This window comes from Phyllobates terribilis, unplaced genomic scaffold, assembly GCF_046119375.1.
Source record: "Phyllobates terribilis strain yellow unplaced genomic scaffold, ASM4611937v1 Scaffold_8__6_contigs__length_399053987, whole genome shotgun sequence".
Classification (NCBI taxonomy): Eukaryota; Metazoa; Chordata; class Amphibia; order Anura; family Dendrobatidae; genus Phyllobates; species Phyllobates terribilis.
Window position 1 is genome coordinate 130,137,744 of NW_027362768.1, and position 24,246 is coordinate 130,161,989.

The following is a 24,246-nucleotide window of genomic DNA, read 5'->3' on the forward strand; positions in this document are numbered from 1 at the left end:
AGTGGCATTTCTTTGGAGGGCCGCACAGCCCCCCATGTGCTCGCCAGAGGTAGTCTGACTGCCATTAGGTACCGAGATGAGATCCTCAGACCCCTTGTGAGACCATATGCTGGTGCGGTTGGCCCTGGGTTCCTCCTAATGCAGGACAATGCCAGACCTCATGTGGCTGGAGTGTGTCAGCAGTTCCTGCAAGATGAAGGTATTGAAGCCATGGACTGGCCCGCCCGTTCCCCAGACCTGAATCCGATTGAGCACATCTGGGACATCATGTCTCGCTCCATCCACCAACGTCACGTTGCACCACAGACTGTCCAGTAGTTGGCAGAAGCTTTAGTCCAGGTCTGGGAGGAGATCCCACAGGAGACAATCTGCAACCTCATCAGGGGCATGCCCAGGCGTTGTAGGGAGGTCATACAGGCACATGGAGGCCACCCACAATACTGAGCCTCATTCTGACTTGTTTTAAGGACATTACATCAAAGTTGGATCAGCCTGTAGTGTGTTTTTCCACTTTAATTTTGGGGGTGACTCCAAATCCAGGCCTCCATTAGTAAATAAATGTGATTTCCATTGATGATTTTTGTGTGATTTTGCTGTCAGCACATTCAACTTTGTACTGAACAAAGTATTCAATGAGAATATTTAATTCATTCAGATCTAGGATGTGTTATTTGAGTGTTCCCTTTATTTTTTTGAGCAGTGTATATTTGCATTATTTAATGCAAAGTGACAACTAATCATGGCTTTATGTGCTGTTACTGATGACATCACATTGTATCATTATTATATTATGGCCATCAAACTTGTAATTTAACATTTGATTTGAGTGACATCCAGTGTCAGACTGGGGTACCAAAGACCCATCAGTAAAATACATTCTGGGGGCCAACTCTTCAGCTACATGTAAATATTAATAGCCATGGATATAGGATACTATGTGGATTACAGCTACTTTTCTATGCAATTTCAGCCTATGCTTCCATAAAATAATAAAATAGGTAGTTTGTTAAATAAATGAGATGCATATTTTATCTTTATATTGTGCATTAAGTGTAATGAGTCATGTGGGCGGGCCACCGGAGGATTCACCTGCTCTCATATGAGCCAGTCCGAGACTGGTAGTCTCTATGGTTGAAGGCTATGGACATTTTTGACATGAAAAAAAAAGAGTTTTACATATTTTACTGGTTACTCTTAGTAAAAGGGTAACTATGCTTTGAAGTAGCTTTTCAAAATAATGTGTCATGTGTGTACATAAGCAATAGCACCATTTCTGTCTGCACCCTGCACCAGTTTTCGCCCCTCCATGCTCTATCTGTAACTTGCAATCCATTGTTTGCTGGGAAGAGGAGAAAAACTTCAGTGATCTCTGCAAAATAAAGGCTCAGCACGAAGAGGGGGTGTAACATACCTGGCGGCGCCCTTGCATGGTGGTCCATCTCCCACTGTGCAAGAGCGCGCACTTGATCTCCAGTCCAGAATGTCTCTCTGGCTTCCCTCCATGCTGTCTGTTTGTGTCTGTTTCTGCTGCTTAAGGGCGGCGCCCGATCACTTCCTGCTTTTTGTACCTGCTGTGGGTCACACCCCTTGTGCGTCCTCAGCCTATTTCTGTCTGTCACCTGGTATATAACCCAGCTGCTCCAATCAATCCCTGCCTGAGCATTGTGTTTCATTCAGTGTGTGCTTGCACTCTGAAGGTGCCAGGTCCCGTTCTGTGTTTCTCTTGTCTGCCTATCCTGGAGGCTATATTTCCAGGCCTGTCTGAACACGCTCCTAGCCTGTTCCTCCCGCCTTCTAGGGGCCAATTACCTAGACCCGCTCTTGTATCTTGTCTGTCCTGTCTGAACACGCTCCTAGCCTGTTCCTCCTGCCTTCTAGGGGCCGATTACCTAGACCCGCTCCTGTATCTTGTCTGTCCTGTCTGTACACGCTCCTTGCCTGTTCGTCCCGCCTCTCTGGGGGCCGTATTCCCAGACCCGCTCCTGTATCCCGCTGCAGTGTCGGTCTCTTCCGTACACTCAGTTCCAGTCTGAACTCTCTCCTATCCTTTACCTGTTTTGCCTCTATGTCCGTTCCTTTCCTTTTTCTGCAGAGTCTGAACTCGTACCTAACTTCTACTTGTCGTCTCTGTACTCCCGTTTGTGAGTTTGTGGTCCACTCGCTACTTCACTGCAAGTACCCTGTGGGTATCTGGCTCTGCCTTTCCCTTCCTGTCTGTTCCGTGTGAACAGAGCCCTGTCTCGTCCTGCTCTGCTCTTGCTCACCGCTCCAGGCGGTCTCGTCCTGCTCTGCTCTTGCTCACCCCTCCAGGCGGTCTCGTCCTGCTCTGCTCTTGCTCACCGCTCCAGGCGGTCTCATCCTGCTCTGCTCTTGCTCACCGCTCCAGGCGGTCTCGTCCTGCTCTGCTCTTGCTCACCGCTCCAGGCGGTCTCGTCCTGCTCTGCTCTTGCTCACCGCTCCAGGCGGTCTCGTCCTGCTCTGCTCTTGCTCACCACTCCAGGCGGTCTCGTCCTGCTCTGCCCTTGCTCACCGCTCCAGGCAGCCTCGTCCTGCTCTGCTCTTGCTCACCGCTCCAGGCGGTCTCATCCTGCCCTGCTCTCGCTCACCTCTCTGGGCGGCCTCACTCTGCTGTGTTTGTCCGCCACATCTGTGGTTCTGTTCCTTAGTCCCAGTGTGTACTGGGTCCTATCCCGCCTGTGTTCCTACCTGCTAGTGCCTTCCTGTCTGCACTCTAGCCATGCTTGCCTGTACCCCCCTGCCTGCATACCCGCCTGCCCGCATACCAGTCGTGCCTGCCTATTCCCACCAGTCTGTGTGCCAGCCTAACCAGTCTGTTCCTGTATTCCCCTGTGTGGGTCAACAGCCGTGTCCGGGGTCTGTCCTGGAGTAGCACCTGGTCCCTCTGCTCGGTTCCTCCTGGGTGCACTGGCGTCGTATGCCGTCGTGCGACCCTGGTCGGATCAGGTGAATACCTAGTTACGCCCCTCCAGGCATTCACTCTCCGGCACGGTCCAGTGGAATCACACGCACATGCCGCTCAGCCCGGGCGTGTGCATTACAGGGGGGTTCCTGTTCTTCATGCACTTTTTAGCTGACAGACACAAGGACTAACTCTTGTACATCACTAAGCATGGTGAATGTTGTAGTTCTGCAGCCTGGGGCTGTTTGCTTGTTGATGATCTCTGTACTAGTTTTTTTTATTTATTTACAGAGAACATTGAAATATTGTAAAGATACTTTAAAGGGGGTGTCCAGGCTTGGGTTTCAAGACTTTTGAATCCTCACAGCATGCAGTGTGCATGCTGTCAGGATTCTACGGTGCCAGTACCAGGAGCAAGCAGGCACCTGACCACAAGTTGTCACGGGTGTGTCAGATGTAACAGACAGTCACCCTGCAGTTGGTTGCAGGAGATCTCTTCGTTTGGCATTGCAGACATTTTCCTAGATCTGTCTCTTGATAGGACCTAGTGGCTACCTTCCTCCTGCTAATTGACTACCAGGCTTGGGTGTTTAAATACCTGCTGTTTGCTAGAGGGAGGTGCCGGCGATATTCACATAACCCCTTGTGATGGTTCTGGCAAGAGCAGTACTTCTTCCTCTGTGGTGCTAAGAGGACCTGTGTTCATCTCTCTGAAGTCAACTAAAGCTAAGCTGCTTTCCCTTGTTTGTTCCCCATTGTTGTCTTTAGTTGCTAGTGGGGTTCGACTAGCTCTCATCCCCCTCCTTCCTTGCCAGGTTCAAATGCCAGGAAAAGACAGGGCTAGGTTCCTGTGCGGCGACTAGTGCAGAATCAATATTGGGACATTTAGAGGAGTCAGGGAGATATCAGGTCAGCCTAGGAGGTCTCCACTCCCCCTTTTCCCTAGAGTCTTGGCCCCCTTCCCCCCTTCCCTTTGTGTCACTTAGTCTTTCCTTCAGCTTGCGTGACACAAGTATGCAATTTGCATACATGCAGTCACGTGACGACTAGACGTGCATGGCCTCACTCAGTACAAGTGAATTGAGCGAGGCTACACACGTCTAGTTGGAATGTGGCCAGAAGTTTGCAAATCACATACTTGTGGTCAAATCACAAACTTGTGGTACCTGAGAATCCTGACAGTTCTTACACTGCGCGCTGTGAGTGTTCATAAGTCTGCAGTCCCATAGAGTGAAACCCAAGCCTGGACAATCCCTTTAACAAACCAAGAATGATATTTACTACCACTTTCAGTCATTGAGCTTTTTTTTGGGTCCTTTGCTAGTTCTAGGAAGCCGCCTCATTTTACCTTCCTGTTTTCTTGATGACATTTTGTCAGCTTCAGTCGATCTATGCATTTAAGGAGGAGGCCTGCGGAGACGCATCGGGACTTCTTTATACACCTCGAGAGTATGTAGTGCTATTTAGCTAAAATAGAACGGCAGGGACACCTCACTAACCTACCATTTCACAGGCTTCCTCAAAAACAACAAATCCTTGGGTAGAAATGTTACTCTTGGCTGGTCTTTGTTAATAAATCGTTAAAAAAAATGTTCTCATGTAGTTAATTAAAGCAAACTAAGTACGGAGCAGATTGTTGTTCTCAAGTGTCTGGCGGTTAATTGTTAATATCAGAAAAACTGATCTAAAGTCTATAAATAATCAAAATTATTTTTTTGTTTCTTTTATTCTACGCACAAAAATATCTGATTTACTTTTTGAAACCTCAAAAATTGGTTTCAACTGATTGATGAATCAGGGACAAAGTAGACAACCCCTCTAAGTGCATGGATGGGGGAGAAGTGTCTGTCACTAGAAAAAAATATGGATGCCTAATAAAATGAACATTTGCCTGTAGAGGACAAGAATCAAGTAGCACTGAATGGAAGAAATTGGGGGAGAAGAAGGGATGAAGGGGCATGAAAATGATCATGCAAATTCTTAAACCTCCATCTTGGGCACAAAAAAAGCTTTTTTTCACCAAAGCTATGAAGAGGGATGTGATTGTGTTATGCTCTTTGAGTTTCCTTTGTCTTTACTATAAGATTTTGTTGAAGCTAATTGGATGTTAAAGGGAAATTGGCCGCAGATTTAGAACTTGTGCAGACGACCATATTATTGGTCCAAGTGTGATCCACGTCAGATCGCACTCGGACCAATGTTGTTCTAAGGGGCCATGCACATATTCAATTTTTTTTCTCGGACAGAGTCTGTTTGAGGAAAAAATCGCTTCATGCCGAAATTTGATTCAATATTCGGATCACACTCGGCCATGCAAGTGAATGAGTGTGTGGAAAAACATTGGACTGCACTCGGATGACATCTGAGTGTAGTCCGATTTCCAAGGACTGGCAGAATAGAGAAGATGAAGAAATTTTAGTCTCCATCTTCTTCTCATCCGAGAGAATCGAATCAAACTATGATCACACTCTGATAAGAGTGTGATCAGAGTGTCGTTTGCATAATCAGTCCGATTCTCTCGAATGGGAGAATCTACGGCCGTCTGCACCTAACCATGTGCTGCCTGATTTACCAGTACCATGAATCATATGTTGGCTGCTGTTGAGTATATTTTTACTCTGAAACTTTGAATACTTTGAATACTTCAAAAAAAGTATACCTTGAAAAACCAATCGGGGACTATATGTCTCAGATGACTAGTCCAAGGCTAGTCCCCGCCAGCTTCTCCCCCTTCTGCTCCACTAGACCGACAGGTCTTTCCCAATGTTTATGCATAGGGAGAAACTTGTCAGTCAAAGGAATCTGTTTAAAGAGAACCTGGAGGCCTTGAACTAGTCATTCATAGTATCAGACCGGCTTTTAAAAGCAGTGTTTGGTGCAATAGTGCAGTCGGGCTCTGATTCATGCCACCCATGGTTCGGGCAGCATGAATCAGATGACAGGTTCCCTTTAAAATCCAATATTCCAATAGTTGCTCCATTCTTGTAATTGTGGACATTCCCTTTAATTGTATACTTAGTGTCTGTATATGTTTCTATCTATTTATATTTTCCTTAACCACTCTTCTACTCCATTTGAATATATGATCCTTGCCACAATCATCGCAAACTGCATTGTCCTTGCACTGGAGCAGCATCTTCCTGGAGACGACAAGACACCTATGTCTCGTAGATTGGTAAGTCTATTGCAATGAGCCTTTTACCCTTTATTTCTATGTCTTGCTGCCTGATCTATCAGTTACTGTACCCAATAATAATGTAAAAATACTTCATTATAAGTTATACCCCATGTAAAAATAAAAGGATAGTGCATAAAATTAGGGGTTCTGATACAAATGTTCCATAATTTACTTTTCCGAAAATATTGTTGAGGGCTATAATTTCGCACAATACTTATTTGTGACATATTAGCAAAACTCTCAACTGACTGCAACTCACATCAAAACCATTAGGTGACCACAAATAGACATATAGCATAAACATCTCCCTACAGAGTATCATGAGACTGTGTTTATATTTCGAAGCTGGTCAGCTCGAGGCTTTCATCTTGAGATATGCCAAGCTAAGAGAAAAGGTAAGGAACATCTATAGATAATAAAGTCATAGGTCCCAATCCATCAAACTGTTTTCTCCAGAATTCTGACTTAAAACTGTTTGAAATGTAGCAAAATTTTGGCACAACCTATAACAAAAAATATTGCTTCTTTTGCCTTTTTTACGCCAGGCATGACCAACTTTTTGAAAAGTAGTCAGATCTTAACTGGAATGGGCTGATAAATTCATCATATTTTACGCACGCCTTGACGAATTTGGCCCATGCTTCGTAAGCGCACACATAAATAATACTGGCGCACAGAACGCCACTCTTTATGAATTAGGCCACAATCACATGTTCAGTATCTGGTCAGTATTTTACATCAGTATTTGTAAGCCAAAACCAGGCGTGGGTGATAAATACAGAAGTGGTGACGTGTTTCTATTATACTTTTCCTCTCATTGTTCCACTCCTGATTTTGGCTTACAAATACTGATGTAAAATACTGACCAAATGCTGAACGTGTGAACGTGGCCTTTGGATGGGAATCTTCATTGTTTGAATGACAATTCTTGTCCATGTGGCGGTCAATAGATACTTGCATCATTACCAGAGGAAGCTCTGATAACTCTACTGTGAATATAACAAATACATCTCTGTAAAGATCACATAACCTGGATAAGTTTTCATCTTCCAGCAATAAACTATAAAAGTTCCTAGTAAATTGCAATATTCGATGGTGAAAACTATAAAAGTTAATACACAAAAAGTTAATAGAAAGTTATAAAAGTTTATCTGTTGTGTGATGGAAAATGAATATCCTGAAACTACAATACTTTGTTTAAAGAGTAATCGTCATTTTAATTTTAATTTCATAAATCAATAGTATATTTGAAAATAAGCAACTTTATAACATATCTTATCAGAGAAATCTGCTTCTTTCTCCTCCAGGACTGATCATTCATTTTCAAAATTCTCAATTCCGAGGTAAAATCTGTCTTCAGTGAATACAGATTTTTACATTACTAAGATAGAAGATAACAGTTGGTGCTGATGAGATTCTACGGAGAGAGGAAGGATGAGGAGGAGCTAGAGGCAGAGCTCCTCCCCTTCCCCATAAAAATTTATGAGCACCAGCTGTCATCTCCTATCTTAGTAATGTAAAAATCGGTATTCACTGAATAGAGATTTTTACATTACTGAGATAGGGGATGGCAGCTGCTGCTGATGACATTCAATGAGAGGGGAAGGGTGAGGAGGAACTAGAGGCAGAGCTCCTCCCTCCTTCCCTTCCTTTCTGCATAAAACTTTATGAGCACCAGCTGTCATCTCCTATTTCAGTAATATAAAAATCTGTCTTCAATGAATACAGATTTTACTATTGAATTGAGAATTCTGAGAATGAACGATCAGTCCAGAAGGAGAAAGAAGCCGATTTCTCTGATAAGATGTATTACAAAGCTGATTGATTTTATGTTCACTATTGATTTATGCAATAAAAATGTATACGATGGTTACACTAAGTGTAATGATGAAAATTGTAATTTCTAAAAAAGGTAGAAAAACCCAACAATAGTATAAAAGAATGTCGCTCCTGCGGTGTTATTTGCATGAGGATTCTAGACCTAAGGCTGAGACAACTTTTAAAGGGCAGAAACAAGGTCGCACTGTACAGCAGATCAATACGTACAAGCGTTTTTGTCTTATTGAAAGTGAATCATTGACTATGAAACATTTGGTCCAGGCCGTGTGCATTATAATGAAGCCTTCATACAAAAAGTAATTGATTCCCTGTCTCCCATTCAATCATTTTTCATTTGGGTCATCTATATAATTGGCTGATGAAATGTCCATAAATGTCTACATCTTCTCATGTCCTTCTTGCCAGTACTGCAGAATCTTTCCTTTCCCTTTTCTTACCTTGCATATTACTATCCTGAAGAGTGACCCTTTATGTAAAAATAAAAATATGTGCTGCTTTTTAAGCAAAGAATATGCAAATAATTTACATCATGGTGAAATAATAATTATTATCTGAAAGAATGATAGAACATTCCTTTACCTGTGATGTTTTCTCATGGGTACAGTCAACATCCATCACATAGGATACAGCACTTATTTAGGGATTTGCCCAAGTCAGATGTCTGAAAAAAAGGAATAAACATTAGCGTATCTTATTAACTTTTAAGGGTCAGACTGTACAGAAAATAGCAAAAGGCATGGTACTCACCAGCCAAGGTTTCAAGAAAAAATGCACACCAGGACACGGCCGGCCCCCTTTTGTTAGAAGGAGGTAACACAGGTGCAGAATGCTAGTGAACAATCGCCCTCACTCACTCTCACTGGAGGGGCGACTACCCAGCATTAAAACTGCACACAGATGAAACTTGCAGTAGGGTGCAATTCACACACTCGCGGCACTGTGCCTAGCCAGCATCCTATTACACGCCCCTACTATTCGACTAGGCGGGATGCCCGGCACCCTATCCGTGCATCGCAGAGTTGTGAAGCCCCCACTCACAAGGTCACCATTACTGGGCCTGGCCGTGCCCTGGCAGATAAAAAAAGTGCAAAAAATATCATATGAGGTATTAGTTGAGTGTGTGAATTGCACCCTACTGCAAGTTTCATCTGTGTGCAGTTTTAATGCTGGGTAGTCGCCCCTCCAGTGAGAGTGAGTGAGGGCGATTGTTCACTAGCATTCTGCACCTGTGTTACCTCCTTCTAACAAAAGGGGGCCGGCCGTGTCCTGGTGTGCATTTTTTCTTGAAACCTTGGCTGGTGAGTACCATTGCCTTTTGCTATTTTCTAAAAATTCTGTCTATTGTTCTGGCCATGCTGTCTGTTTTTAATATTAGAGTAGGGACTCGCAAAACCGTGAGGACCCTTGACGATGGGTTGCGAGCTTACGTATTTTGGCCAAAATATCAACTAATACCTCATATGATATTTTTTGCACTTTTTTTATCTGCCAGGGCACGGCCAGGCCCAGTAATGGTGACCTTGTGAGTGGGGGCTTCACAACTCTGCGATGCACGGATAGGGTGCCGGGCATCCCGCCTAGTCGAATAGTAGGGGCGTGTAATAGGATGCTGGCTAGGCACAGTGCCGCGAGTGTGTGAATTGCACCCTACTGCAAGTTTCATCTGTGTGCAGTTTTAATGCTGGGTAGTCGCCCCTCCAGTGAGAGTGAGTGAGGGCGATTGTTCACTAGCATTCTGCACCTGTGTTACCTCCTTCTAACAAAAGGGGGCCGGCCGTGTCCTAGTGTGCATTTTTTCTTGAAACCTTGGCTGGTGAGTACCATGCCTTTTGCTATTTTCTAAAAATTCTGTCTATTGTTCTGGCCATGCTGTCTGTTTTTCAGACTGTACAGAGACACAAAGTCCCTAAGATTTTCTACTATAGATCTCTAGACAATCTGTGCGTCGTAATATGATTCTCCATGCCCCTCCGTATTATGCCATTCCTCCTAGGGAGAAATCTGCCTTCGGATGTGTGTAATATGCTATATGATGGCGTATAACATAGTTCTGTACTTTGGTTTATTTTAATTTTTTAGGCTATATAAACCACAATGGGAACATAAAAACTATCATAAAAATAAATATATCATAAAAATATACATTTTATTGACACATGAAGTTAAAAGATATCTTAAAATTGTTGGGAGTAAAGCCCACAAGAATTGGAAACGACAAATGTATAAAAAAAAAGACATATATGTGGAAGGGGTTAATTCAAAAAATACGATAATGTTGTGTTCTCACTGGAATATTAATATAAAAAGTAAGATGTAGCAGACATATATCAAATAAGGGAATAAATTAATGTAGATAAGTTAATAATTAAAAAATAGATGAACTGCACATATCAATTAAGAAACATACCATAAAGAGAGAAGAACTGGCATCCTGGGGTCTTGATTTATATGCTGTTCTTCTCTTTTTATAGCATGTTTCTTAATTGATGTGTGCAGTTCATCTATCTTAGAATTATATACTTACCTACATTCATTTATTCACTTATTTGATGTCTGCTGTATCTCACATTTTATTAATATTCCACTGAGAACACAACAGTATTTTTTTTTTTATTAATCCCTTCCACATATATGTTTTTTGATACATTTGTCTTGAACTTTCCAATTCTTCTGTGCTTTACTCACCACAATTTTAATCTATTTTTTAACTTCATGTATGTATAACATTTATATTTTTATTATATTTTTATGTTTCCGTTGTGGTTATTCACTCTTTGGTGTGGCCTATTACATTTCCTCGTGTCTCAGATAAAATGATTCTTATATATATATTTATTTAATGGTGTATTTCATTTTAATTTGTATTAAATTCGAAGTGCAGTAGGGCCCCACAGAAGTCTAAAGTCACCAATTTAATATTTATCATCTATGTCTGCTACTTTTTTTTTAGGATGGAATAAACCTTTAAATTGTGCAATCTGGTGACAGATCCTATCTAAACTGCTCTCTGCATTATTAAAAAAATGTATATCTTAGACCTGATGAGGCTGGTGTACTTACATTGAAAACTAAAGCCAGAATGGCTATAGAATTCATTTTTGAAAGAATTCATGTCTGAATTGAAAATAATTTCAAACTGAGCATTTTGGTTTAGCTGGATTCATGAAATGCTCATCTTGATATTAGGATCATGTAGCCGTATTTTAAAGTAAATAGATAATTCTCATGAAATCTAAGAGATCCATGTAATAATAAATATATTTTGTATCATGGAAACTGGTAGCAGAATCTCTTTAATGATAATATATTATTATTATTAGAGCTTGGCTGTCACATGCTATGTGTATATTATCAGGGAACCAGGTATGATTGCCCCTCTATAGTAATATCTACATAGAGACAATTCATAAACTGCAACAAAGTTTACTTTACTCTAAATAAGCAAATAATCATATAAATATTGCCACTATGTGCCTCACACAGCTTAATGGTCACAAGCAAGATGTTAGAACTCACCTGGTGAGGTGGACTCTCTAAGACAGCGTTCCTCAACTCCAGTCCTCAAGAGCCACCAACAGATCATGTTTTCAGGATTTCCTTAGTGTTACACAGGTGATGGAATCATTGTTCCTGCAGGGGATGCAATTATCACCGGTGCCTTACTCAGGAAATCCTGAAAACATGATTTGTTGGTTGCTCTTGAGGACTGGAGTTGGTGAATTTTGCTTTAAGTCATAAGTGAGATTGAGCAGCACGTACTGGTGGCAATGGTGCAGCAGAGTGGGACTTAACAATCAACATGTTGATCAGTAATGATGACCAATTCAGCAGGTCATGCAGAATGGCAGACAGACAAGGTTAGTAGAAAGCACTACAGAAGCAGAGCCAGTTGTGTAGAAACACACAGGAACCGGAGATGTATAGACAATCTGGAACTTGCAGCAGAAAAATGGCTAATAACAGAGAAGTTTGCAATCAAGAACTTGCAGCAGGTCAGTGGCTAATAGCAGAGATGTAATCATGGACCTAAAAGCAGTGTCATGGTTAACCACAAGAAAACAGTGATGTGTTGGTATCTTGATTGTAGACATGCATTACCTTGATAGTAAAGAATAAAGCGAAGCTTGAGACTTGACAAAACAGGAATTTGAAATCCAAGACAAGCTTGTAACTTGACTGAAGCTTGATAATAGCTGGAACGTATATGCAGACATCAACTTGCCACATGCAGTACCTTGATAGCAGGATTCTAATTGTAGACACCTGCCTGATGCTGAGTTAAGTGGAAGTTGAAGCTATCCCTTGATAAACATGTGATTACTGAGAACATTGCTTGCTTAGTACTCAGACAGCTGTCATCTACCTGAGCTGACCTTAAAAGACCTTGAGTGACAATGTCATAGGTGCTTGCAAGGTTGGCAGTGTAAGATGATGTGGATTAGTGCAGAAGAAGAAAGTCTCAAGGCCCAGCATTAGTTCTGGGACCGGTGAGTAGCACATGCATTTACATCCCTCAACCTTCACAACCAGTAAAAATGACTTTTAGTTCAAACATCAGTCTAAAATGTCCATGAACTGTTCAGATTCCCATGCTCTGTAACTTGCCATCCATTCTTTTTGAGTAGGTAGTTTCTCTTAATCAGAATTCTGTCAGCACTATAGGTGCAGGAATTTCCTTTTCCTCACTTTCCATCATGCATTACACATGCCTTTCTTCAGTTACTTGCATTCCCCATAGTGAAAGACTCTTTGTTATGATTGTATGCCAAAACCCGCCTCCTCTTCTGTAATCTCAGTGTCTCTGCTGCTTGAGATGGTTCAAACATGGAAAACACAAGTGACAGCAAGTTAGACAAAAGCGAGACACCTACCTTCATTGATGACAGTGGCTATTTAAAGTCTTTAAATAGAAGAGTGGAACATTAATGACCTTGGTAGTAATGAAAGAGGAAAAGGAAGATAATGCTCATCAGTGTCACTTGTTTATTGCAAACTCTGGAATTCTAATCCTATTATCTGGTCAATGAATCTCATGAACCAATGAGTGATGGTAATGAATCCAAAAAGTATATAAAATTCCAGCACCTGGTGTGATAAAAAAAATCCATCCTTTATTCAGTCATAATTAAGAACACATTGTCACGCAAGGTGTAGGAAAGACTAAGTGCAACATGAAGTGAAGTGGGAAAAGGGGGGCCAGACTCTAGGGAAAGGGGTAGTAGAAACCTCCTAGGCTGACCTTATATCACCCTGTCTCCCCTAAAGTCCCTATATTGGTTCCGCACCAATCGCCGCACAGGAACCTTGCCCTGTTTTTCCCTGGCGTTTGGTCCTGGCTAGGGAAGGGAGGGGATGAGTGCTAGTCAATCCCCACTGACAACTAAAGACAACAAGGGGGAATAAACAAGGGAAGATAGCTTAGCTTTAGTCAACTTCAGAGAGATGAACACACATCCTCTTAGCACCAGAGAGGAAGAAGTACTGCGCTAGCTCCAAGCCTTCACAAGGGGTCATGTGAGTATCGCCGGCACCTCCCTCTAGCAAGCAGCAGGTATTTATACACCCAGGCCATGGTGTTAATTAGCAAGAGGAAGATAACCGCTGGGTCCTAGAGAGACAGCTTCTAAGAAGATGTCTGTAATGCCAAATGAAGAGATCTCCTGCAACCAACTGCAGGGCGACTGTCTGTCACTTCTGACACACCCGTGACACACATGTACAGTATTCATGTGCTGTGCCCGTACGCAGTGCCTACGTTTTTTGGTTGTGCCTAACCTTAGTCACAGCTATGACTAAAAGTGGATACACAAAAGTGTGTATTGAATCTTTTATACCAGGTGGGAATTTCATCTTCTTTCTGTAGCAGTGACTTCACCTTCAAGTTTTTTTTATCTCCCTAGGCAGTTACTGCTGGCTCACAAAAACAATTCTTAAAGGAGCACTCCGGTGACTTGTTTTATTTTTCCCCAACTATTAGCAAGAAATGTGTACTGCAGTACTTACGAGTCTTTGTACATTTGCAGTGCCACTCTAGTCCGCTCTGGTGTCACGTGTAACCTGCTGAATCACACAGTGGCTGCTCTGTGGAGAGGAGGTCACTTTTTAGATTTTTTTCAATGCAAGTTTATGAAACTCAGAACAAGGCTCTCTAGCCTTATTTTGAGTCAAGTAGACCCATATTGAGAAAGTGACTTCTGCTCCAAACTATGGACCTATCAATGTGATTTGGTAAGTTACAAATCTGTCATGTGTCACCGGAGTGGCGCTGTAAATGTCCGAAGATGACAACCAGTAAGTATTGTAATATACTCTCTGCATACATATTATTATTTGCTAATCGATGGGAAAATAAAACCATCACCAGAGTGTTTCCTTGAAGCTCCTTTAAGGCTTACATTTTAAGGGCTTACCTCTAATGATGTGGGGAGACTTTCTATACCCACGTGGTCTCTCAATCCAAAATTCAAGAAGACTCCATTTGCATTCTGGCATTGACTCTAACCCAGGAAGCCTCTGTACAACACCAGTCTCTCCCAGGTTCTCTTCAGTGTCTCTGATGCTGTAGTCAGATTCTCAGGGTCTTTTACTCTCTGCGGGAGGCTTCAAGAAGCAAAGCAATCACGCACTACAGCTAATTACCAAGTACGACAAATAAGCTCCCTTTGTAGACACATATTTGTACAAGTCCAACACCGTGGCGCTAACCTCCATGCCTCTACGTCATGTCACAAAAGGTAGCCTTCAGCAACATGGCACCAGAACCGATTCTTCCAGGTGCCATGTCACCCATCTAACAGTAGGCCACCCGATAAAACATATTTGACTGTAATATCCTAATACTGTTACAATCCAACAAGGTTAAATAATCCATTACCTTACCAAAGAAGTATCATGGGGAATACAATGTTAATCAATCAATTTCAGTTAATGTTACCAAAAGTACATCCAGAACCGCTACACTAACCAGTATGAGATCTGGATGAATCATTCCATCTGTCTTCCCATATGTGATAGGAAACTGTATTGTCTAGATTTTCAATGCACCACAGTGTCTATTCTGGAAAAGAGACAATTATTCAGCACATTTCCTGATGTTTCTCGCGTCAATTAAGACAACTGGAAAATGTACATCTTTATCTTTTTAAAGCTAAGTCATATGAAGAGAGCAAATATCTGCGAAGATTTTAGGATATAAAGCCACGTGATCTGCTGCCTACTCTAATCATAGATAAAATGTCCCCAAGCTAAACTGATAATTACGTTCCTGATATAGAGGAGGGGAACACAACAGGTATAGTACCATAGTTTCATAGTTTTGTAAGGTTGAAGGTAGACACAAGTCCATCGAGTTCAACCTATACCCTAACATGTTGATCCAGAGGAAGGCAAAAACCCATGAAACAGATGTAAATGACCCCATATTATGAGAAAATATTCATTCCTGACTCCACATACAGCAACCAAACTAGATCCTTGGATCAATGTCCCATCACAGAATCTAGTGCCTGTAACCGGTCATATTACTATAATACAGAGTTATGAGAAAAGTATTTCTCAAAAACCGTCAAGTCAGGAATGGACTCAGGTTCAGTTTGCATTTTTGAAGTGATGTGAAAACCCCAATCCACTGCTTATTATGCTGCCTGATAACAATGTACACAAGGTATTTTGGTCTCTGGACTAGATTTATTCCAACCTATGATTAGTTGATTTAGTGACCTATATCTCAAGAATTCAAGTCCTTCACTGTGCCTGTCATATCTAAACTGTGACACTTCGGATACATTTGGGTACATTTTTAAGGACACATAAAATTTTTCTCTTTCCTAATCTGACTTTTTGTGACCCGAATGGCTCAATTTACATTTATTTATTCAGATAGAAATGATAGCGGCCTACCCGTCAATTTCCTTTTTCAGCACTGTGACACTAACTATACCCTTTCTTTTTCACGGTGTAAGAGCCCAAATTTAGGGATTAGAGTTGAATGGAAAGATTCACAGGACCCTGGTCTAGTGGTCACTTCAGTCGTCTTTGGCCACATGAACAGACCTCTGCGAACCTCCTCCTATGTCATCATCTCTTTAGAATTGTAGGCTTGATGCGTGGTCATGTGTGAGATGCCAATGTCATCTTGCCAGGCCTACTAATCAGAAGATGCATCGGTGATTATGGCAGGTAAGAGTAGGTTCCGATGTGGCTCCCGGACCAGGGAACTGCATATCTTTTTACTCAACTCTATTAGGGACAAATAATTGTTTTCTTTTTCATATTTACATATGCAGAAAATGTAGAAAAAGAGCAATATTTCTTTACTGTTAACAAAAAATACTACGTCACCTATACCAACGCTCTATAAGAGCCTTAGAGTCCATGGCTGCAACCCCGTTACTGAAGGAAAAACTCTTCTAGATTGCAATTCACTGTAGTGGAGATATCATGGTACCTGGGCTGTGCTTGCGGGAATGTAGAATCCTCGATGGTATAAAATTAAGGTTTTTATTACACCAACGCATTTTGGCTCCAGATGTGTGCCTTTTTCAAGGAAATTTGTCTTTGTACTTTTTTTTACCTTGAAAAAAGGTGGCAGTTTGGTGCCGAAATGCGTTGGTGTAATAAAAACCTTAATTTTATACCATTGAGGATTCTTCATTCCCATAAGCGCAGCCCAGGTACCATGATACCTCAACCGAAGTGAATTACTTTGATTGCTAATATATCCACAACGAAGAGTCAAAATAAAAAAAATAAATATTGGCTTTGCAGCCATTATTACATTGTGTGTCCAGTTCAACATGAAAAATTTGGTGAAAGGTCCTTTTTAATGTTTATGAGCGCTCAAAGATTGCAGAATCTAATGGGTTAAACAGTTGGAACGTCTCGTCATTTTTTACTACTTTTCTAAATTAGAATGTGCTTTAAAATGTGTTGAAATTATATCTATAAATGATAATACAATAATAGATAATACATCGGCTTCCCTCTGTGTATTTATGGCATGTATTTACTATTGAATAGTACCCATGTTTTTCACATCTCCCTTTTTAATTTTTTAGGAAAAGACAGAACCCTATTTTATAGGGATATTTTGCTTTGAAGCTGGAATTAAAATTGTGGCTCTGGGATTTGTGTTCCATAAAGGCTCTTACCTCCGGAACGGCTGGAATGTTATGGACTTTATTGTAGTGCTCAGTGGGTGAGTGTCTATTACTATGATTCTTAGTCCTTCTGTGGGGATGGTAAGTTTGCATTGTACGCTCTATAACTGCTGTTATAAATGAAGGACATGTTGTTTAATATAGATTTAGCTATGCCATAAGTGCATATTTTGCAAATGTCACCTAAGTATGCCAATTTATGCTCTTTTATCTGCTGAAATGCCGGATATAAATACAGTTGAGATTTTGTAGGAGACGCAAACAGGACAAGGTGCAGTACGTAGAAATGTCAGGTGTGACGTCCTATAGATAATCAATCGGCACCGAATAAAACAATTACTCAAGTTATCTGCAATAGCAAATTATCACTGAAATTAACATACTTGAAACGTAAAGTATATGCAGAATTCTGCTATTGATTATAACCTGTGGTTTAATGGTAGAAGGCATATGTCATAAATATTATCATCAAAATCTGATTATCAAGCTCCCCAATCAGATACTAGAATGGACTGTAGTGCATTTGTTTTCAGACTTTGTTGGACACACTAGGATTCACTCAGTTGGCACTTGAGAGGCTCACTACATTTTCTTAAAGAAGCCCTCCCATCAAAGATTTTATCCTCTTGCTATATTGCAATCATCATATTATACACTTGTGTGTACTTACAATTGCACATTTTGCCTTTCTACCCAGTTAATTCTTCTCTTTTCTCTGCTCTATGTAGAAACAGTCTCTTTTCCCTGCGTGAGTTATCGCCCTCTTCACCTCCTGACCCAGATGCTCCCTCCTTCTCCCTGCCAGGGACTTTTGCAGTGATGACTCATGCAGAGAAAATTGACCTCCTGTTTCTACATAGAGTTTAGAAGGATTCAGCTAGTCAGTTTTTAATCACATGCCATAGACCTGATAGAGAAAAATTAGATGGCTAGAAAGGCAAAAAGAGCAACTGTAAGTGCACAGGGCTGTATAATGTGATGATTTCAATACTTTAAGAGGATAAAAACTTTGATGGGAGTGCTTTTTTAATTTTGCTAACTGTTGTTGGTATACCTGCAACAAATGGACATATAAGTGGAATCCAGGCATGGTTTCTGGCACAATGATGGTGCGGTGACTGAAACAGACATGGCAGGGTTCAACTCAAAGTGGAAGGAATCAGGATAGCTTAATGGTTACAGTCTCTCAGTAAGGGTACAAGGTAATTAGTTACCCAACAATGATGGCGGCAGCACTTTAGTTTTGAGGCAGAGAACATGGTGGTTACCTGGTGAATATACAATGATACTGTGGTTCTGAGGTCAGGGCTTTAAAGCAATAGTGTGGCATGAAACGTGGAGGTTTCAATACCTTACTGTGCAACGTTTTGATTATGGCAATTAAGAAGAACTGTCTTTTAAACAAGTACAGCAATGGTTGTCACCAGAAGAAAACATATCTCAACACCTTTAGGTACCAGGAAGTTATTAGAGAACACAAAATAGAAGGATCCATCTCAACAGACTGTGGACCTACTTTTTTTCGCAAAAGTGCTTGGAAGAGGACAAACAAAGTCAGCAGTACATCTTACATGACATGCTGTGTTCCGGTGAAAGCACCGATGTACTGATTAATTAGCTTAATTGAAATTCGTGAAGACAAACGTGATATAAAATGTGCATAGAAAAACATCCATAAAATACAAAAACTTTGGCGTTGCCTGAAGTTACTTACCAAATGCTAGGCGTCATAATTAAGGGTACGCAGTTACCTAAAACGCGTCGATGTCGCATGTCATGTAAGCTGTACTGCTGACTCCGTTTGTCCTCTTCCGAGCACTTTTGTGAATAAAAGTATGTCCATGATCTATTGAGCTGGATCCTTCTATTTTGTGATTGCCTCGCGCCTTGACGCGACGTCTTCCGATCTCCGAACACTTCCAAGATGTCTTCAAAGGTGAGCTGGATTTAATCTTGTAGTTATTACAGAACACCTTGCAGTATATCACATCAGGAGCAGTGTGCAGATTTTCTCATAGGAACATACAGAATATTACTCACAAGTCCAAGTACAAGCAGTATTAACAGTTATGCTCCCAGCAGAACTCCCGGTGTAGACCATTGTATTTGTCACTGTATCAGCTCACAGAAGCTTCACCTTCTGGGCCATAGTTATGTCCAGTGTCTCAGCCTATTGCACAGCTTGTCGTCAGCAACCAAATTCTCTCACACTGTCTACCTCGGTGTTCCTCAACCCCAGTGCTCAAGGCCCACCAACCGATCATGTTTTCAGGATTTCCTTAATATTGCCCAGGTGATAATTCCACTGGTCTAAAACTACAACAGAACTTCACTTTACAAACTCTGGTTGCAGGATGGGCAGGCAGTCCATGGTAAATCACTGCAGGTGACTTTAGTGCATCATTCACTGTATTTGTTCAGCAGTCAATCAGTTAGATCATGATGTTCCTCCATTTCTAAACCAGTCACCTCCGGGAAGGTCCATAGCCACTTACTCCATTTAGAGCCACTTTCCACTTCTCATTTTTTAGTATTATTGTTCTTGACCTACAGTAAGTCTAATCTGTCTTTACTAGGCAAAATTTACTCTCAATTTTCTTTTTTTTAACTTTGTTTTGCCCCCACACATATTTTTGTATAATAAATATTGTTGTGAACTGTTACTTACTTGGCAAGGTAGATACAGTGGGTGCGGAAAGTATTCAGACCCCTTTAAATTTTTCACTCTTTGTTTCATTGCAGCCATTTGGTAAATTCTAAAAAGTTAATTTTTTTTCTCAGTAAAGTACACTCTGTGCCCCATCTGGAATGAAAATAACAGAAATGCAGAAATTTTTGCAAATTTACTAAAAAAGAAAAACTGAAATATGACATGGTCATAGTATTCAGACCCTTTGCTCAGTATTGAGTAGAAGCACCCTTGAGCTAGTACAGTCATGAGTCTTCTTGGGAATGATGCAACAAGTTTTTCACACTTGGATTTGGGGATCCTCTGCCATTCTTCCTTGCAGATCCTCTCCAGTTCCGTCGGGTTAGATTGTGAACGTTGGTGGACAGCCATTTTCAGGTCTCTCCAGAGATGCTCAATTGGGTTTAGGTCAGGGCTCTGGCTGGGCCAGTCAAGAATGGTCACAGAGTTGCTCTAAAGCCACTCCTTTGTTATTTTAGCTGTGTGCTTAGGGTCATTGTCTTGTTGGAAGGTGAACCTTCGACCAAGTCTGAGGTCCAGAGCACTCTGGAAGAGGTTTTCATTCAGGATATCTCTGTACTTGGCCGCATTCATGTTTCCTTCAATTGCAACCAGTCATCCTGTCCCTGCACCTGAAAAACACCCCCATAGCATGATACTGCCACCACCATGTTTTACTGTTTGGATTGTATTGGGCAGGTGATGAGCAGTGCCTGGTTTTCTCCACACATTCCGCTTAGAATTATCACCAAAAAGTTCTATCTTCATCTCATCAGACCAGAGAATCTTATTTCTCATAGTCTGGGAGTCCTTCATGTGTTTTTGAGCAAACTCTATGTGGGCTTTCATATGTCTTGCACTGAGGAGAGGCTTCCGTCGGGCCACTCTGCCATAAAGGCCTGACTGGTGGAGGGCTGCAGTGTTGACTTTGTGGAACTTTCTCCCATCTCTCTACAGCATCTCTGGAGCTCAGCCACAGTGATCTTGGGGTTCTTCTTTACCTCTCTCACCAAGGCTCTTCTCCCACGATTGCTCAGTTTGGCTGGACAGCCAGGTCTAGGAAGACTTCTGGTGGTCCCAAACTTCTTCCATTTAAGGATCATGGAGGCCACTGTGCTCTTAGGAACCTTGAGTAAAGCAGAAATTATTTTGTAACCTTGGCCAGATCTGTGCCTTGCCACAATTCTGTCTCTGAGCTCCTTGGGCAGTTCCTTTGAGCTCATGATTCTCATTTGGTCTGACATGCACTGTGAGCTGTGAGGTCTTATATAGACAGGTGTGTGCCTTTCCAAATCAAGTCCTATCAGTTTAATTAAACACAGCTGGACTCCAATGAAGGAGTAGAACCATCTCAAGGAGGAACACAAGGAAATGGACAGCATGTGACTTAAATATGAGTGTCTGAGCAAAGGGTCTGAATACTTATGACCATGTGATATTTCAGTTTTTCTTTTTTAATACATTTGCAAAAATGTCTACATTTCTGCTTATTTCCAGTCAACATGGGGTGCAGAGTGTACTTTAATGAGAAAAAAAATGAACTTTTTAGAATTTACCAAATGGCTGCAATGAAACAAAGAGTGAAAAATTTAAAGGGGTCTGTAATACTTTCCGTACCTACTGTATTCCATAATGTTGTAATGGGGCATTATTGGCCTAGGTGATGTAATCTCACTGGATTGAGTTTATTACATGACTATTATGTCTTTCTTCATTTACTTGATCTTGTAATTCCATGATATAAAGTAAATCCCAGCAAGTATAGTGATACAGAGGTTAAAACGTAACCTTTAATTAATTTATGCGGATAAAAAACATATATAGACATAGGATAGTACTAAAATAGAGGTCACCCAGACCAAAACTACATAAGTTATTGTCAAGTCACATATAGCTTATTGACATAAGAATTATCAGAACCATCCCTGTTCAAAACATCCTTAACAATACTCAGCAGGCCATTAGTGGTTCACCTTCTTAATCCTGCGGTATCTTCAACTAGCTGATCATAAGGTGCAGGGAGTACGCTGCCCACCAATCTAATACTAATGACCTATTCTATTGAATGGTCATCAATATTGTCGTCACTGAATTTTGGGTCTTCTATCCTTTGGATTACGAGCTCGGAGAGAATGAAGACACAGGACAGGATGTTTGTGTCTAAACATACTCTAAAAACTTTATTACAAAACACAGGGCTAATATACACCCTAAAGGCAGGAAACGGATTTGCCATATATGGTTCGATTATACAGTTTAGCTGAACAAGCGAAAAAAGCTAGTTTCTGTATGCTTTAAAATATTTAATTAGACTTATCTAGTTAGCAAGGTCATTTCATCTTTCTGCAAGAACACATTATTGCTACAAGAAGAAACATCTGGCCAGGGAGAATCACTTTATCTTCTCCCAAGGACACGCTATTGATACAAGAAGGAACATTCATAGCTGTTGTTTTCACCTAAAATATCTGTCAGACTTATATAGCATAGATGGGGCCTTTAAACTTGAGGGACTCCATCTTCTGCTATAACAATATTAAAGTCTCGTAAAAACATTTTTAATGGAGGGGGTTCTATGTTCATGATCTGCATCGCTATACCAGAGCACAAAGTAGCTACAAAGAATGTTATCACTCTTAATTATCATGCAATACTCAGACAACCCATTAATCTGTATAATGCTTCCTTCCTCTGGTCCTAGTGTTGCAGAATAATCGAATACTTGTATTTTGGTCACCCTCAAAAAAACAGCAGATCACTGGGACACCTTGCTCTCACCTTATCATCTCATCAATGCGCATGCATCAGCCTTAGGTTGTATGATGAAAGAGCGAGGTAGACAGTGCGATGGGGGTGATGTAGGGGACATCATACACATCAATCAAGGCATGAGGACTGAATTATAGAACATTGCAGAGGTGGTGAAGATGGTTTGGGGCAACCCATGGGGCCTCTCAGCAGTGATTTACATATGACGCAGGACAAGAGTAAAATCATGGATGGTTTCGGGCAACCCATGGGACCTCTCCGCAGTGATTACATATGGCGTGGGACAAGAGTAAAATCATGGATGGTTTGGGGCAACCCATGGGACCTCGCAGCAGTGATTTACATATGATGCAGGATAAGAGTAAAATCATGGATGGTTTGGGGCAACCCATGGGACCTCTCGGCAGTGATTTACATATGGCGTGGGACAAGAATAATGTCATTTTTTAGGTATGCTGTACTGCGGTGGTTAAAACACATTTTAGAAGGGGATTACTGATTTAACATAGCAATGGTTTCTTTTTAAACAATTAGTACTTTACCGGCAAGAGCTTTCATGATACCCTTCTTTTGAAAATGATAGCAGCTCATCCTATTTACAATGGCTGGGGCATGACCCAGTTATTGTGGACTAGGTTTAGCTTTTCTACTCAAGCAGTTATGCTTTTCTTGTTCTTCATCTTCACACAGAAGCCTGATTTCTTTCAAGTAGGGAAATTCCAGAGAGGTTCGCGGAGATAATTTAAGAACAGGGAATTTCAGAATGCTGGACTTTTTTTTCTCTCCTGAGAGGTTCATACAGTCAGTGAAATAGAAAACTGAAACATTGGAATGATTGATGGCTTAATGGCTTAATTAAAAGAATTCATTAAAGCAGTGGGAAAGGAATATATTCATATACATTCATAACATTCAAACTATCAGTATTATGTAGCCTCCCGTTGTGCCTCCAAAACAGCTCTGAATTACAGAGGCATGGACTCCACAAGATCTCCTTTGGTGTCCTGTGGTATCTGGCACCAAAATGTTAGCATAAAACTCTAAAGCTTCCCGTAAATGTAAGACTAATGTTGGCCGTACCCACCGATATTGACTGGTTCGTCCAACACTCTAATGTGTATGGGGGCACCGACCAGCTGATTGCTGATTGCTGGGGGAGATGCAAATTGGGCATGTCTGATTTCTGATTCCAGAGATAAGCTGCCAGCAGAGATGTCTGTAGACCACAGGTGCATTTGGCCAAACAAGTGCTCTTGTATATCAGAGAAATGGCTCCGATGGCTGTTGGCCGAATGATCGGCTGAAGCATCGTTCAGTTGACAGCCATGTAATGTGTATGGGGGGCTTTAGTTGAGATGCTGCTATTTAGGATTGTAGTTGGTCTGTAGCTATATTATATAGGTTCTATGTGTCAAAATAACATTTATATGAATGCTAGGACCCACGATCTGATACTTAAACTCAGTCATCAAGCCATCCCAATTTGGCACTTATCAAAATGCCTTGAATTCTTATGCTTGCCCAGTTTACCAGCTTCCAACATTTCATGTTGAAGAGTGCTCATTTGCTGCCTAATACAGTATATCCCCTCCACCATTGTATCAAGAAAATCAGTGTTAATTTCATGGCTTTGGTTATGGTGTATTTTGTTGAATCTAATTTCCAATTTAATACCTTTAATGGACTTGTTCAA

General features: G+C 41.2%; 1 protein-coding gene across 7 annotated transcripts in view; it reads left to right on the top strand.

Annotated features, from left to right (window-relative positions):
- CACNA1E (calcium voltage-gated channel subunit alpha1 E) overlaps positions 1-24,246 on the top strand; it is a 1,192,401-nt gene that overhangs the window by 813,491 nt on the left and 354,664 nt on the right. For all 7 annotated transcript variants that reach the window (XM_073643295.1, XM_073643291.1, XM_073643293.1 and 4 more), the window contains 2 exons: positions 5,989-6,095; positions 16,994-17,133. In XM_073643295.1, coding sequence (XP_073499396.1) covers positions 5,989-6,095; positions 16,994-17,133 — 247 coding nt within the window. The remainder of the gene's footprint in view (positions 1-5,988; positions 6,096-16,993; positions 17,134-24,246) is intronic.